We start from the raw sequence: 12,110 nt of genomic DNA on the forward strand, positions 1-12,110 counted from the left end.
TGCAACTGAAAATAAAATCTTACCTAAGCACATGCCATATTAAAAAAACTTTCACCAAACATGTTTAAAAATTAAAATAAAAACTAACAACAAACATAACCATTTCTCATACATAAAATTATAAAATCAACAATATAAAACTTAGTGGTATTTTTTCAAGTCATTATATTTAACATATGATTTTATTGCATAATATTTTATCAAAAAAAACTTTTTAAAATAATCATATAAATTATATTTTATTCTAAAATTATAATACAAATAAAAAAATTCAACCCGTGCTCTAGCACAAATCCTAATCTAGTTTCTCTATATATTACTTGACAAGTTAAATATAGAAATTTTAAACTGCAGTTATTTTTACAGTAGTTAGTAATTTACAATAATGTTGTTAGAATGAATATCTTTGTTATGGATGGTAACAAATAATTTATCAACCAGTATTGAAAATTTATGACATCAATATCTATATATTTTTCGGCTGAAAATTTAGGTTCATAATAAGATATTAAATTTACCAAATTTAAATTTCTTGACTATTGACATAATATATTGTGCTTTTATAATTTTATTTCATGTTTTTCTTTTTATTCTACAATAATTTTTTGGAATAACTGAACATTTTACCAAATAATATTTATTTTTAATTTCCTCCTATTATTTTTAGTTCTCGTGAACCATACATCTTTCAAAATACGTATTGAAGTTATGAAAATATAAAGTTTAGGGAGACTTCAATGATTTGAGATGAAGTAAGTAAGCGAGGTGGAATATTCAATTTATATAATATCTATATATGTCTACGTCAAAGATAAGGTAACATATGTTTTTAATAACTACTCGAGATCTTATTAGTACAAATTAAAACTCCCTAATCCATCATTAATGTCAAATATTTGAGATTAAACCAATTCCCAAAAGTGTTACAAAACGAAGTCCTATTTTGTTGCCCAAACCCAAAGAGAAGCCAAAGAAGAGCAGTTGTTGGTGTTTGTGTTGAGTCTCTCTCTCTCTCTCTCTTTTGTAAAATTTACACATCAAAAGCAACAAAAAAGCTTTAAACTTTCCTTTCTCCTTTCTCTTTCACTGCAAATATTTTCTCTAAACCCACAAAACAAAATGCGAAATTTCGTAACAAGGAATTGAGAAGAAATTCAATTCCCTTGATTCGAGGGTTCTTCTCCACTCCTCTCACTTTGGTTCTTCTTCTATCTCTGTCTCCTTCTTGTGTTCCAAATTCTCTCGACGCCCCCTTGTTCTTCTTCAGTGTATCGGTCTGCTTCATCGGAACCGTTTGATTTGAGATTGAGAGTTCTGCTGCATTTTCTCTGAATTTACCCTAAAGTACATATTTTTCACTTTCTTTTGATTGTTTTGAAATCGATTTGGGATTGCTTTCTCTTCAACTGATCATGTTATTGAGTTTGTTTTTGGTTAAGTAATCATGGGCAATTCTCAAAAATTGTTCTTTTTTTTTGTTTAGATATGTTTTGATTTGGGAATATACTTGTTAGGGTTTGGCTAGTGTGTGATAAAGTTTTAGAAACTGGTGAGAGAGTAAAGGTGTCAACTTTTTACTCGTTTCAGGTTATTTATTTTGTACCAACTTCACCGTTTGGTATAAGTTCACGAGGGACTTCGCATTTGACTATCAACAATGTTCAGAATTGATTGGTTTAGCTTATCCTTCTACCTTGTCTCTTTTGTTGTTGTTTGCCAATTGTTCAAACGTTTCTTGTTACTTTGAATTTGGTTCTTTTAGATGTGTGGAGTCAGTGTGAACTTATGTTTTTGTTTTATCTTGTTGTAGGTGCAAGGCACTGGGGAAATCTGTCCAGTCGCTTGATATCTGAATATTATTGTTGTACATTAGCTCTGGAGTAGACTTCATAGTTCGTGTATATCAGACTCTCTACTGAGTTTTACGTAAAGGGTGTATCTTGATATTTAGGTTGGGATCCAATTAAGGGGAAGCGATGGATACTGCCAAAGCATGGCTGAATAAGTTAAAGTCTAAAGGGAAGGAGAAATCTTCGAAAAAGAAGGAAGCTACTAGAAGTAATGTAAAGGATGGATCCAAAACAGCTGGAGGTGAAGAAGCTGTGTCAAATGTAACAAAGCAGAAGGCTGCAGCTGCGAAACAGTATATTGAAAATCATTACAAAAAACAAGTGCAAAGTCAGCAGCAAAGAAAGGAGCGGTATGGTTTCATTGCATATTTTTAAGATATAAAATGAAGTTTTTGTTCATTAGCATATATTTTCGTGACACCTGCACAAGTTTATGGCATACATATGTCTGTCAGCATAATTTGGTCTTATGCATGGAAAGATAGTCATTTATTTGGTACCTCCCAAGGATCAGGAAAATTAGACATGTGTTGTTGACGATTAGCAATCGAAAGGAGTCTTTTAGAGTTTGATATCCTTAGGAGAAATTTATTTATCCGAGATGTTGATGTAAACTCATAATGTGGATTGACGAGAAGTTGGTGTGATGATTGTATCTTCCTCTCCCTGCTTTCTCTGGAAGTTTTTGTTTGTGGGCTATAGCTATGGAAGAAAATTTTGGTATAACAGATGTTTTCTGCTATTTATATGGGAACTTCTATTCATATCTTTTGCCTAAGAGCGTGTTTTGGGTAATTGCATTTGCTGCAGACGTGATATGCTGGAAAATAAGTTAGCTGCTGCAGAAGTCCCTGAGGAAGAGCAAAAGAATTTGCTGAAGGATTTAGAGAAAAAGGAAACTGAATACATGCGCCGACAGAGACATAAAATGGGAACTGATGACTTCGAGCCATTGACAATGATAGGAAAGGGAGCTTTTGGAGAGGTATCATTAATGTTACTGTAAACTTTTTCTTCTCTCTCTGTTGTTTTGTTCAGCATCCCTGCACATCATCTTGATCGTCTCCTGTGAAATAGAATTGTTGAAACATCATTGTTTGTAACGGTTGGCCACCTTAAAGGGTTTGCATTCATGTGTACTTGATATTTGGGAAGATGAACCTACCTGCAGTAGTTTTTGTATTCTTTGATCTATAGTGAGCTAGTGGCCTGTATGGTTTTTGCTACCTGAGAATGATTACAAGTTTTATTTGCACTCAGATTGCTTTTTCTAGTTTTAAGCATGAACCAGGCGTTGGGGATACTGCTTAAAATTTGAAATGTTCATGCTAACGTTGACTAAAAGTACTTATATGGTTTTTTTGATGTGTATTCTCTTCCCTTGATGCAGGTTAGGATATGTAGGGAGAAGGGAACAGGCCATGTCTATGCGATGAAAAAGCTTAAAAAGTCTGAGATGCTTCGTAGAGGCCAGGTATCTCCTCCAAGCTGCTTTTATTTGATATATCTTTATTTTTTTCTTGGAACGTGTTTGTTGAAATTTGAATTCTTTTCAGGTGGAACATGTGAAAGCAGAGAGAAATTTACTTGCAGAGGTTGACAGCAATTGCATTGTGAAGCTGTATTGTTCTTTCCAAGATGAAGAGTATTTGTATCTTATTATGGAGTATCTACCTGGTGGAGATATGATGACATTACTTATGAGGAAAGATACACTTACTGAAGATGAGGCAAGATTTTATGTTGGGGAAACGGTCTTAGCTATTGAGTCCATTCATAAGCACAACTATATCCACAGGTCTAGTGAAGCAATCAGGCTATCTGAATAAAATTATTAGCTCTTGAGTGGATTTTATTTTTACTGTTCTAAGCATCTATTTACTTCTCCAATTTGTTACAGAGATATCAAGCCTGATAATCTGCTACTCGACAGAAGCGGTCACATGAAACTATCAGATTTTGGATTGTGTAAGCCATTAGACTGTAGTATTCTTCAGGAAAAAGATTTCATAGTTGCACACAACGTTAGTGGGGCTCTACAAAGTGATGGCCGCCCTGTGGCACCAAGACGCACCCGCTCGCAAATGGAACAACTGCAAAACTGGCAGAGAAATAGAAGGATGCTTGTGAGTTTATGTTATACAAATCATTCTTTTCTTGTTCTGAGATGTCCACTTATGCAAGATTGAGCAAACAGTCATTAGTCATTACTTTACTAATCTTAGGAAGTCTTTTCTCTCCGTTGGTATATAAGTTTTCTGTTCAAATACATTTTATTAAGTGAAATAATATCATTTACAGGCTTATTCTACAGTTGGAACTCCTGACTATATTGCTCCAGAAGTTTTGTTGAAGAAAGGATATGGCATGGAATGTGATTGGTAGGTGCAGCAAACTTGTTGCGCTTGTTCTGTTTTGTTTCTTTAATTCAGAATAGTTGTTGTTGATGAATTCTTTTTGGGGTTTTTTATTCCCTTAGGTGGTCTCTCGGTGCGATCATGTATGAAATGCTTGTGGGATTTCCACCATTTTATTCAGATGAGCCAATGACAACTTGTAGAAAGGTATCCAATCCTCACTTTAACTAACTTCCATTAATCTTAAAGTTTTGAATTCGATTTAGTTCTTGATATTCTAATGATGCGTCTATGGTAATATGTGCAGTCGCCTACCTTTTAACCTTTCATCTCTGAATATCTTCTTGTTCTTTCTTCTAATGCAGATAGTAAACTGGAGAAATTATTTAAAATTCCCGGATGAGGTTAGGCTATCACCAGAAGCCAAGGATCTTATTTGTAAACTTTTATGCAACGTAGAACAAAGGCTTGGAACAAAAGGAGCGAATGAAATTAAGGTGCTTTGTGCTTTAAGATTTGAAGGTCCCTTGTCTGAAGACTCTTGATAAATGATGCCTATTAAACGCTTTTTGTTGGCATTGGTTATAGGAACACCCTTGGTTCAGAGGTGTCGAATGGGAAAAATTGTATCAAATGAAGGCTGCTTTTATTCCCAAAGTCAATGACGAGTTGGACACTCAAAATTTCGAAAAATTTGAAGAGGTAAAAAACTAAATGTTCCTATCAGAAAAATGGTTTAAATATCTTGATAATGGCACTGGTCCAGTGATGGGTATGCAGCTGTTGATATAGAACTTAATATAAAATCTTCTGTAACAGACTGACAAGCAAGTTCCGAAGATGTCAAAATCAGGTCCATGGAGAAAGGTAGAAATTTTGCTTGCTTCCATGCTTATATGCAATGTGTTGTCAGTAGCATTCTTAACATTAAAATGTCTTTGTTTGTTTTTTTGTATCTCCAGATGCTCTCATCCAAAGACATTAACTTTGTGGGTTATACTTACAAGAACGTTGAAATCGTAAATGATGATCAGTTACCAGGGATAGGTAGAATCACACTTACATAACTGATTTGACTTGTAACAAAAACATATCCCATGTTTGCTCGGTTCTTATCGATGTTGTGTTTACTGTTGCAGCTGAGCTGAAGAAGAAGAGTACAAAGCCAAAGCGACCATCAATTAAATCCTTATTTGGTAAATGCAATACTGAAAACCAATACATAGATAACATTATTACAATTTTTTTGTCAGTTCAATTTGTCAGAGTTGCCTGATATATTATATAATATGGTTTTTAGCTCTAACCAAAAAAAACATTTCACAGAGGATGAATCAGCCAGTAGCACAACAAGTCACCAAGGAAGCTTCTTGAAACTCTTGCCAACGCAGATCGAAGTCCCAGAGAAAGAAGGCAAATCCAGCTCATTTAGTGAAACCCTATCATCCTCTGCCGCGCGTTTCGACAATGCCACAGCCTAAAACCACCAGACTCTTTGCTACACAACAAAAGAAGGTTTGAGGTGGTGGCAGATTCATCATGGTTGGAGAAAGTACAGTTTCCCCTTTGGGAAATGGATTGTTTGATTGTTGATAGAGTGACCTTTATAAAGGATTTGTTCAACATAGGGATAATGTTTTGGGTTCATATCTTCTTCTTGTTCAAAAGGTTATTTTTTTTATCTGAAGCAAAAAGAAAAGTAAATATTCCTCTTTCAGAAAAATGGGTTTCATTTGTTTGATTGTTTTGTTTGTTTGGGACTTGGGAGTAATCAAATTTGGTTTGTACCATACAGTTTCTATAATTACAGAGGAGATTGTTTATTTCCTCTCCTACACACTATCTCATGAATTTGAATTGGTTTGATTGCAATGTACGTTTTTGGTTTGGTATTTTTGTACCGGTTATTATAGCCACGTGTTCCGAAATTTCATAGTATTAGGCCAGGCGGTCTGGCCCAGATACATTCTCAAGGCCCAGTCAGTTTCTCAATAAATTATGGAACATTAAAGAAGAACCGACGGCACAGAGCAGAATCTGAGTCTGTGTATTTGAATCTTCCCGAAGAGCTTCTGCGAAATCTCTGAAAAGATGCAGGTATGTTTTCTTCGATTCGAAACCCTAGTTTTGTTTCTTGTTCTTCTTTATCTCCAATTTCATACGATTTCTTGAAGATTAAACTATGAACAGCTGAAATCTGGGAATAATTTGCCTTTTAGTTTTTATTTATAAAGGTTAGGTTTTTGTTATGAAATCTCTCACTTTTTGTTTTTGTGGGTGTTTGTGCAGGCGAGTGATAGGTTTAACATAAATTCTCAGCTTGAGCATCTTCAAGCTAAGTATGTTGGTACGGGTCATGCGGATTTGAGCAGATTGTAAGTTTTTTTTTTTTTTTTTTTCTTCAGGATTCTGGATTTGTGGACTAATTGGTTATTTTTGTATGTTTATGTGGTAGTGAATGGGCTGTGAACATTCAGCGTGATAGTTATGCTTCATACATTGGTCACTACCCAATGCTTTCTTACTTTGCAATCGCTGAGAACGAATCAATTGGTCGAGAACGCTACAACTTCATGCAGGTTTCTTGCTTCTCGTGTAGTTTCATGTCAAGAATCATATTGAAATTGTTAATGTGTTAGTGTCTTAAGGGACAGGAAGAATCAGGGTTAGGATTTATGATTCTAGGTTTTTATAGCTGATGAGGGTTTGTTTCTAATGGTTATGATATGTTTAGTTTTCGTCTGGCTCCTTTTTGCAAGATTGTGTCTATGCAATATGTATATACTCTCCGTTGCTTCATTCTTTTTACTTTCCATTGTACCCTCAAGATTCAGTCACTTTGCTTATAGCTTTTACTTAAGTTTAGGCAGCTCTATTAGGTTACTTGGCTATAGCATTGCTGATCAATAGACATCCTCCTTCTATGGGTTACAATCAGTTTAAAGGGTAGAAATTAGTTCATGATGTCTCGCACCAAAGTTTGCAACTGAGTTACTAGTTTAACCTAACAAGGGAATATATTAGAGACAATGGAGATTTGGAACTCCTAATAGACTGACATTGCAAGGCGGAATTAGATCTTTCCCTTCTAATCCATTCTACAAACTCGTCTCTGATTCAGAATAATGTCAATCTCATGTTTTCCCGTTTGGCTAATAACTCCAAAATTCTTTGATTTTTTTTTTGCAGAAAATGCTTTTACCTTGCGGCCTTCCTCCAGAAAGAGAAGACGAGTAAGAGAGCTTGCAAGTGTGTCTGTTTGTGTGGCATTTGGAATCAGGAAACATTCTATCATTCTACTTCTTAGCACTCCTCTTCTTTCGTCAATGTAATTGCCAAAAAGGCTTCTTCTTGTTTCTAGTTCATAATGCAGTTCTTGATTTTAGTATTCCGAATTGGTTGATACTTTGATACCAACATGATCGAAACTTTTGTACTTGGTTATAAAATAGTCTTCTTGATACAATTGTGTCACCTCAGTTCCTGAATGAAAAATTCAGTCTTTTTGCTATTCATTTAAAAAGTTGGAGTTTTTAAATAGATGACCAACAAATAAAAATCAAACCTTTGTTGTTTGTTAATGGTGAATCCCTGAGGAAACAAAGAAGTATCACACTCATATCTTAAGATGAGTTCATCAAAAACCCTAATCAAAACCCTGATTAAGAACCCAACTCGGATCAAATCCAAGTATCAAGCTAAGCAGCTTCACGCACAGTTCATCAGAACTCAATCACTCTCACACACATCAGCTTCAATCATAATCTCAATCTACACAAACCTCAAACTCTTGCACGAAGCTTTGCTTCTTTTCAAAACGCTCGAGTCTCCTCCTGTTCTAGCATGGAAGTCAGTAATCAGATGCTTCACAGACCAGTCTTTATTCTCCCGCGCGTTAGCTTCGTTCGTCGAAATGAGAGCTTCTGGGAGATGCCCAGATCACAATGTGTTCCCTTCTGTGCTGAAATCGTGTACGATGATGACGGATTTGAGATTTGGTGAGTCTGTTCATGGGTGTATCGTTAGGCTTGGTATGGATTGTGATTTGTATACAGGTAATGCGTTGATGAATATGTACGCTAAGCTTTTGGGTATGGGTTCAAAGATTAGTGTAGGTAAAGTGTTCGACGAAATGCCACAAAAAACTTCGTGTGACGATTTAAAGGATGAAACTTGCATTATGCCTTTAGGAATGGATTGTGTGAGGAAAGTTTTTGAAATGTTGCCTAGAAAGGATGTTGTGTCCTATAACACTATCATTGCTGGCTATGCACAGAGTGGAATGTATGAAGATGCTTTAAGAATGGTTATGGAGATGGGAACTACTGATTTAAAGCCTGATGCTTTCACTTTGTCCAGTGTGCTTCCGATATTTTCTGAGTATGTTGATGTTATTAAGGGAAAAGAGATTCACGGGTATGCGATTAGGAAAGGGATTGATAGTGATGTATATTTAGGGAGTAGCTTAGTTGATATGTATGCAAAAAGTGCTCGGATTGAAGACTCGGAAAGAGTGTTTTCACGCTTGTCTCGTAGGGATAGTATCTCATGGAACTCGCTTGTAGCTGGTTATGTACAGAACGGTAGATACAATGAGGCTCTGAGATTATTTAGGCAAATGGTGATGAAAAAGGTTAGGCCAGGACCTGTGGCATTCTCAAGTGTGATTCCTACTTGTGCTCACCTAGCTACGTTGCACCTCGGGAAACAACTTCACGGATATGTATTAAGAGGTGGCTTTGGCAGTAACATATTCATATATAGTGCACTTGTCGATATGTACTCGAAATGTGGGAATATTAATGCTGCTAGGAAGATTTTTGACAGGATGAATGTACATGATGAAGTATCATGGACGGCTATCATAATGGGGTACGCGTTACATGGTTTTGGACATGAAGCTGTTTCCTTGTTTGAGGAGATGAAACAGCAAGGAGTGAAACCGAATCATGTGGCGTTTGTTGCTGTACTAACTGCTTGTAGTCATGTGGGGTTGGTAGATGAGGCGTGGGGATATTTCAACAGCATGACTAAGGTTTACTGTTTAAACCATGAGTTAGAACATTATGCTGCTGTTGCGGATCTTCTAGGCCGTGCAGGGAAACTGGAAGAAGCATATGAGTTTATTTCAAAGATGCGTGTTGAATCGACAGGTAGTGTCTGGTCTACCTTGTTGTCTTCTTGCAGTGTTCACAAGAATCTTGAGCTAGCTGAGAAGGTAGCGGAGAAGATATTCGCTATTGATTCTGAAAACATGGGAGCTTATGTTCTGATGTGCAATATGTATGCATCTAATGGGAGATGGAAAGAAATGGCGAAACTGAGATTGAGAATGAGGAAAAAAGGATTGCGGAAGAAGCCAGCTTGTAGTTGGATCGAAGTGAAAAACAAAACTCATGGGTTTGTTTCAGGAGATAGATCGCATCCGAGTATGGACAGAATCAACGAGTTTCTTGATGGTGTAATGGAACAGATGGAGAAAGAAGGGTATATTCCAGACACAAGTGGTGTGCTTCACGATGTAGACGATGAACATAAGAGAGAGCTTTTGTTTGGACACAGCGAGAGACTGGCTGTTGCCTTTGGTATCATCAACACAGAACCTGGCACGACGATTAGAGTGACTAAGAACATAAGGATCTGCAGGGATTGTCATGTCGCAATCAAGTTTATCTCGAAGATCACGGAGAGAGAGATTATTGTAAGGGATAATAGCAGATTCCACCATTTCAACCGTGGAAGTTGTTCTTGTGGAGACTATTGGTAATGAAGTCTGAAATTTTTTGACTGTGTGTTTATCCAGAGTCAGAAACGACAACGTCGCATAGGTAACATACGTTACATTACAGTGCTTGTAGTGCTAGGCAAAGAAATGAATTCGTACCGCTAAAGTGAAAACAATTCTTTTTGTGGTGTGTAATTGGGATAGTTCTTGAGATGTAACTCAATTCTCATATGACCATGTGATCTTTCAGAGCTCAGACCAACAGTATCATCGATAGCCGCCTATGTGGTCATATGTGATCTTATATCATTTAGTTCGGCCTAACTTTACAATTATCTCTTCTGTTTAGTGGTCTCTCATAATGCATAGTTGTTCTTTAATCTTAGAATGGCAAACACGTTTTCAATAAAATGTTGCTTTGCCTACAAATTATACATTTATCTTATTAGTTATAACGATCATGGACAATAACGAATAACGAATAACGAATAACTTATTTTTTGCTTTTTCAGAACAATAAAGTACTATATAGTTACAGGACCGAGTTAGCACTTAGTTTGTTTAATCGCGTGGTGGTCTGAACATAGTGAAATCATTACATAGTAGCGGAGAAGCTTTTTGACCAACGACACTAACCTACGACACTTTACTTTCCTTTTGGACACCAACCTACGACAACTTCACTTATAAATATTTCTATTCTTCTTTCTTTTGTCTTAAGTCTCTCATCCTCCTCTTCTTCCTCCTATTCTCTGTCTACTTCCTCTCCGCGTCCATCGCTGACGATGAAGCGACAATGCTCACTTTGGCTAAATCGTTTAGTCATCCGCCAACAGACTGGTCAACAACTACCTCGTCTAACAACTACTGCCGATGGACTGGCATAAGCTGATCTCCGGCCGCGTTTCCATTGTGAATCTCGAGAAAGGTTTAGTCGGGTTTATTTCTCCGGCCATTGCAAATCTCACTTCTTTGAAAAGTATCTACTTTAATGACAACAAGTTAACCGGCATTATACCTAAGGAGTTGACATTTATGACTAGTCTACGGTTCATCGACGTCTCCAACACCAACCTCACCGGGAAAATACCGAAGTTCCCGGCTTCGGTTAAGTTTATTTACAAACCTGGTAACTCTTTGATGGAAACTATTGCGGGAGATTCTTCGACAAAACATGGAACCGATGCTAGTTGGAGTGTTGTAAAGGCTTGTGTGATCACTTTCGCAATCACGATTTTTCTTGTCTTTTTAGGATAGGTGGCTCGAAAAATCGTTCTAAAAATGAGGAACAGGGCGAGCGATGATGTCTCTGATGTTGGTGGATCTGCCAATGGACATGGAGAAGGAGAACATAACGTCAACACAAGTACTGATGAAAATTGTAGGGATCCTTTGGTTCTTGAAGGTGGAATCGTTTCTTTTTCAGTGGAGGCTCTTCGTGAGGCTACAAATGGTTTCAGTGACGAGAACATATTGGGAAGCGGTGGTTTTGGTGTTGTGTATTCGGGAAAGTTACAAGATGAAAACAAAGTTGCTGTCAAGAGGATGAACCTTTCATCAATGGGTGGTCAAAGAACGACACAGTTTGACGCCGAGATTGCCGTGCTCGCCAAGGTTAGACACAGACACGTGATCGCTCTATTGGGTTACTGTGTCAACGAGGACGAGAGATTGCTAGTGTACGAGCACATGTGACAGGGAAATCTAGGACAGCATTTGTTCGAGCCAGATAAACATGGTTACTCTTCTCTGACTTGGGAACAGAGAGTGAGCTAGAATCGCTCTGGACGTGGCACAAGGTGTTGAGTATTTCCATCGTTTTGCTCCAAAACACTCCATTTTCTCTAAATTATGTTTCTATATTCAACACTTTGTGTATATTTTATATGTATGAATATTCCATTTCTCTAAGTTCTGTTTCTATATCCAACACTTTGTGTGTATATTCTATATGTATATATATAATACATGCGTGCGTGTGTAAATCATAAGGAATAATCAACGCCAAAAACTCTTTATACGCTGCTTCATTGTATCCAGACACACAGGTTTGTGATGATTTTTTTTTTCTTTTTTTTTGTGTGCTCTTGATGAAGTGTAATATTGATATCGGTCAGAGGATCAAGACTTCAGGGTTTATGTTTAGTAGTGTAACTCCTTGTTACTTGTTTAGCGAAC

General features: G+C 36.8%; 3 protein-coding genes across 5 annotated transcripts; all 3 read left to right on the forward strand.

The window, feature by feature from the left end:
* Positions 1-823: 823 nt before the first annotated feature.
* Positions 824-6,079, forward strand: LOC104766244 (uncharacterized). Of its 2 annotated transcripts, XM_019241470.2 has the most exons (15): positions 843-1,344; positions 1,588-1,674; positions 1,811-2,200; positions 2,661-2,835; positions 3,241-3,324; positions 3,407-3,648; positions 3,751-3,976; positions 4,152-4,231; positions 4,330-4,414; positions 4,573-4,704; positions 4,796-4,909; positions 5,027-5,074; positions 5,170-5,254; positions 5,347-5,403; positions 5,534-6,079. In XM_019241470.2, exons 3-15 carry the CDS (start codon positions 1,977-1,979, stop codon positions 5,686-5,688), a joined length of 1,707 nt encoding a protein of 568 aa, XP_019097015.1. In that variant the 5' UTR covers positions 843-1,344; positions 1,588-1,674; positions 1,811-1,976; the 3' UTR covers positions 5,689-6,079. The 2 variants fall into 2 exon arrangements, with proteins under 2 accessions (XP_010488387.1, XP_019097015.1); XM_010490085.3 differs by lacking the exon at positions 1,588-1,674 and having other exon boundaries at positions 824-1,344.
* On the forward strand, positions 5,556-7,673 carry LOC104766245 (uncharacterized protein At4g14342). Its single transcript, XM_010490086.2, has 4 exons — positions 5,556-6,304; positions 6,497-6,582; positions 6,663-6,786; positions 7,397-7,673. The coding sequence occupies exons 1-4, from the start codon at positions 6,299-6,301 to the stop codon at positions 7,442-7,444; spliced, it is 264 nt and encodes an 87-aa protein (XP_010488388.2). The 5' UTR covers positions 5,556-6,298; the 3' UTR covers positions 7,445-7,673.
* A 13-nt stretch (positions 7,674-7,686) lies between these two features.
* Positions 7,687-10,188, forward strand: LOC104766246 (putative pentatricopeptide repeat-containing protein At3g23330). Of its 2 annotated transcripts, XM_019241469.2 has the most exons (2): positions 7,916-8,205; positions 8,318-10,001. In XM_019241469.2, exons 1-2 carry the CDS (start codon positions 8,051-8,053, stop codon positions 9,972-9,974), a joined length of 1,812 nt encoding a protein of 603 aa, XP_019097014.1. In that variant the 5' UTR covers positions 7,916-8,050; the 3' UTR covers positions 9,975-10,001. The 2 variants fall into 2 exon arrangements, with proteins under 2 accessions (XP_010488389.1, XP_019097014.1); XM_010490087.3 differs by having other exon boundaries at positions 7,687-10,188.
* The last annotated feature ends 1,922 nt before the right edge of the window (positions 10,189-12,110 follow it).

Source organism: Camelina sativa, chromosome 19, assembly GCF_030686135.1.
Source record: "Camelina sativa cultivar CO46 ecotype springtype chromosome 19, ASM3068613v1".
NCBI classification, from domain to species: Eukaryota; Viridiplantae; Streptophyta; class Magnoliopsida; order Brassicales; family Brassicaceae; genus Camelina; species Camelina sativa.